At 42.2% G+C, this 3283-nt stretch overlaps 1 protein-coding gene across 1 annotated transcript; it reads left to right on the top strand.

Moving 5' to 3' along the window:
- The first annotated feature begins 223 nt into the window (after positions 1-223).
- LOC135051081 (spindlin-Z-like) lies at positions 224-1062 on the top strand. The gene has a single exon (XM_063957255.1). It carries the CDS (start codon positions 268-270, stop codon positions 1060-1062), a length of 795 nt encoding a protein of 264 aa, XP_063813325.1. The 5' UTR covers positions 224-267.
- The last annotated feature ends 2221 nt before the right edge of the window (positions 1063-3283 follow it).

The following is a 3283-nucleotide window of genomic DNA, read 5'->3' as shown; positions in this document are numbered from 1 at the left end:
CAAAGGAGGGAGGAGGAGGATTGGGGCAACTGGCCGCAGGGGAGCACTGTGCCGCAGCCATCACCTGCAGGGGGAGTGGAGGGAAACACATCCTATCTGCCCCAGATAAGTGACTTCTGATCAGAGCAATTGAGGGTCGGAGTTTTTCTGAAAGGTGGAAAGGAAGGGGTTCTTTTTCATGTAGACTGGAAAGACTACAACAAACTTGGAGTGACTACACTTTTCACCCTAGTTCGGCAGCCCTGCTGACCTTTAATACACAGATGAATGAAGACTCCATTTGGAAAGGCGGCCGCTCAGCGATCAAGAGCTGATGCAGCACATGCAGGTGTTTCTGCAAATATGATGAAGAAAAGAACATCTCATAAGAAACATCGAAACAATATGGGACCAAGTAAACCAATCTCCCAGCCAAGGCAAAATATTGTAGGCTGTAGAATACAGCATGGGTGGAAAGAGGGCAGTGGGCCAATAACCCAGTGGAAAGGAACAGTTCGTGATCAAGTACCAGTGAATCCCTCCCTCTATCTTATAAAGTATGATGGATTTGATTGTGTCTATGGACTTGAGCTTCACAAGGATGAATGGGTGTCTGCTCTTGAAGTTCTACCAGACAGAGTTGCCTCATCCCGAATCAGCGATGCCCATTTGGCTGACACAATGATTGGTAAAGCAGTGGAGCATATGTTTGAAACAGAGGATGGTTCCAAGGATGAGTGGCGAGGGATTGTATTAGCACGAGCACCTATTATGAACACATGGTTTTATTATTATATAACCGTTGAAAAGGACCCAGTCTTATATATGTATCAACTTTTTGATGACTATAAAGAAGGAGATCTTCGGATCATGCCAGACTCAAATGATTCCCCTCAAGCTGAAAGAGAACCAGGGGAGGTTGTGGACAGCCTGGTGGGCAAGCAAGTGGAATATGCCAAAGAAGATGGCTCAAAAAGGACTGGCATGGTTATTCATCAAGTTGAAGCTAAACCATCTGTGTACTTCATTAAGTTTGATGACGATTTCCATATTTATGTCTACGATTTGGTGAAGACATCCTAAATGGGATTTTGTACTTTTTTTTTTTTTTGCCAAATGTAATCTAATGTAAACATTTGTAGAAAGTCGCTGCTTTCTGATTACAGAAATGCTCAGATATTCCTGTGAATCCACAATCCCTTCCCAGAGGAAAAAGAAATTGAGAAACCGTTGTTTGAGAACGTTTGTTCTCTTTCCCTTACAAAGGAACAAACCACTTTCCAAGAAGACTGACGTTTTTGGGATTATGGAGACATAATGTTTTTGAATATAAATCCTAAAGCAGGTGGTGTATTAGGGCAAAAGAGTGCAAGAGACCAGCCATGCAGTTTCTGAAATGTTATGACAAAATGTTACTGTATTTCATAAGCACTCATTCCTAACTCTGCTAAGTACTGTTTGGTATACTGTATCTGGCTTCCATGAGGTAGTTGTCCATTATTTCAGCTTCCATTGACCTTTTTGTAAGCGGTAGAAGTTATCGATTCTTTTTTTTATTTTTATTTTTATTTTCCCCTATTTTTAATTTTCTCCTGCATAGCCCAGTAAAATGTTGCAATGTTAAGTATTGACTTGTGCCTTCTGGGGGTCCACTTCTTCACCAAACCCAGCCAAATCTCATCCTAACCCTCTGTTCCACGTTCTCTATGTACCCCATCTGTGTCACCCCTGTCTGTCTACCCCTCCCCTTTAGAATGTAAGCTTTCACGAGCAGGCACCTCTTCCCTCATGTGCTTATCCTTTGACTTACTTTAATAATCTTCAACTGTACCACATCCAGCAGTCTTCTGCCACCTGATACTTATTCCAGTGTCATCTGCTGATGTAACTATGTTTATTTACCCTGTACTTGTCCTATACTGTCATCAACTGTAAGTTGCTGTTATCCTGTTTGATTATTTATGTACTCTGTAATTGGGCGCTGCGGAACCCTTGTGACACAGTACAGTGTATAGGGTGTATAATCCCAAGGTGTATCTCACACATCGCTCAGTACAGTATACAGGGTGTATAATCACCAGGTGTATCACAAACGTTGCACAGTACAGTATACAGGGTGTATAATACCCAGGTGTATCTCACACATTGCTCAGTACAGATTACAGGATGTATAAAATCAGCAAGTGTATAACACGTCGCACAGTACAGTATACATACTGGTCACAACAATGCAGCAGATATTGAGCACTGATCAGGATACTAGAAGTGACACAAAGCTGCAAGATACAGCAATGGCCTACTGTACTGTACTATAGGTATACTGCTGGTCACCAAAATGCTGCACTGTCCTACTATATACTGCTCACAATAATGCAGCACAGATATGGATAGTATACTTGACACAGAGCTGCAAGATACAACAATGGCCTACTGTACTGTACTGTACTACTATAATTATATACTGGTGGTCCCCACAATGTAGCACACTGAGCACAGATATTTGCAGCACACTGAGCACAGATATGGAGCGTTTTCAGGCAGAGAACATAGATATTTGCAGCACACTGAGCACAGATATTTGCAGCACACTGAGCACAGATACGGATCTTTTCAGGGAGAGAACGCAGCCATGTCCTCTCCATTCAATCTCCAATGCACGAGTGAAAATGGCGGCGATGTGTGGCTCTTTATATAGAATACGAATCTCGCGAGAATTCGACAGCGGGATGATGACGTTCGGGTTAACCGAGCAAGGGGGGAAGATCCGAGGCTGCCTCGGACCCGTGTAAAATAGGTGAAGTTCGGGGGGTTCGGATCTCAACGAACCGAACCCGCTCATCTTTAGTTAAAAATGTGGTTTACGCTATCGAATGTTCCTGCCATTTATTTTACATTGAACGAACATCGAGACAATTTAAAATACGCGTGGGAGAGCACCTTAGGAATTTCAGAAGGGGGTTGGACACTCACGCATTGTCTAGCCACTTTAAAAAACAGCATGACTGTGACCCTAAACAGATCATTAGATTTGTGGGTATCAAGAGGGTAGAATGTGGTCGTCGACAGAAAGACAACTCTAAATGCCTGGCTAGAGCAGAGATGGAATTGATCTATAAATACAACACACTTTTACCCAATGGGTTAAACTCAGATTTTGAACTGAAGTGGTTCCTTTAGGAGACTTTTCCCCACTTGCATTCCCATCTCTCTGGTTTTATAGTGTAGTGGGTACTTAGGGTTTTAATCATAAATTTATTTTTTGCTATATTAGAGATTTATATATGTGGAATCTTAGTTTCTCTTT

Source organism: Pseudophryne corroboree, chromosome 2 (genome assembly GCF_028390025.1).
Source record: "Pseudophryne corroboree isolate aPseCor3 chromosome 2, aPseCor3.hap2, whole genome shotgun sequence".
In the NCBI taxonomy this organism is placed as follows: domain Eukaryota; kingdom Metazoa; phylum Chordata; class Amphibia; order Anura; family Myobatrachidae; genus Pseudophryne; species Pseudophryne corroboree.
This window is presented reverse-complemented; position numbering and strand designations above follow the sequence as displayed.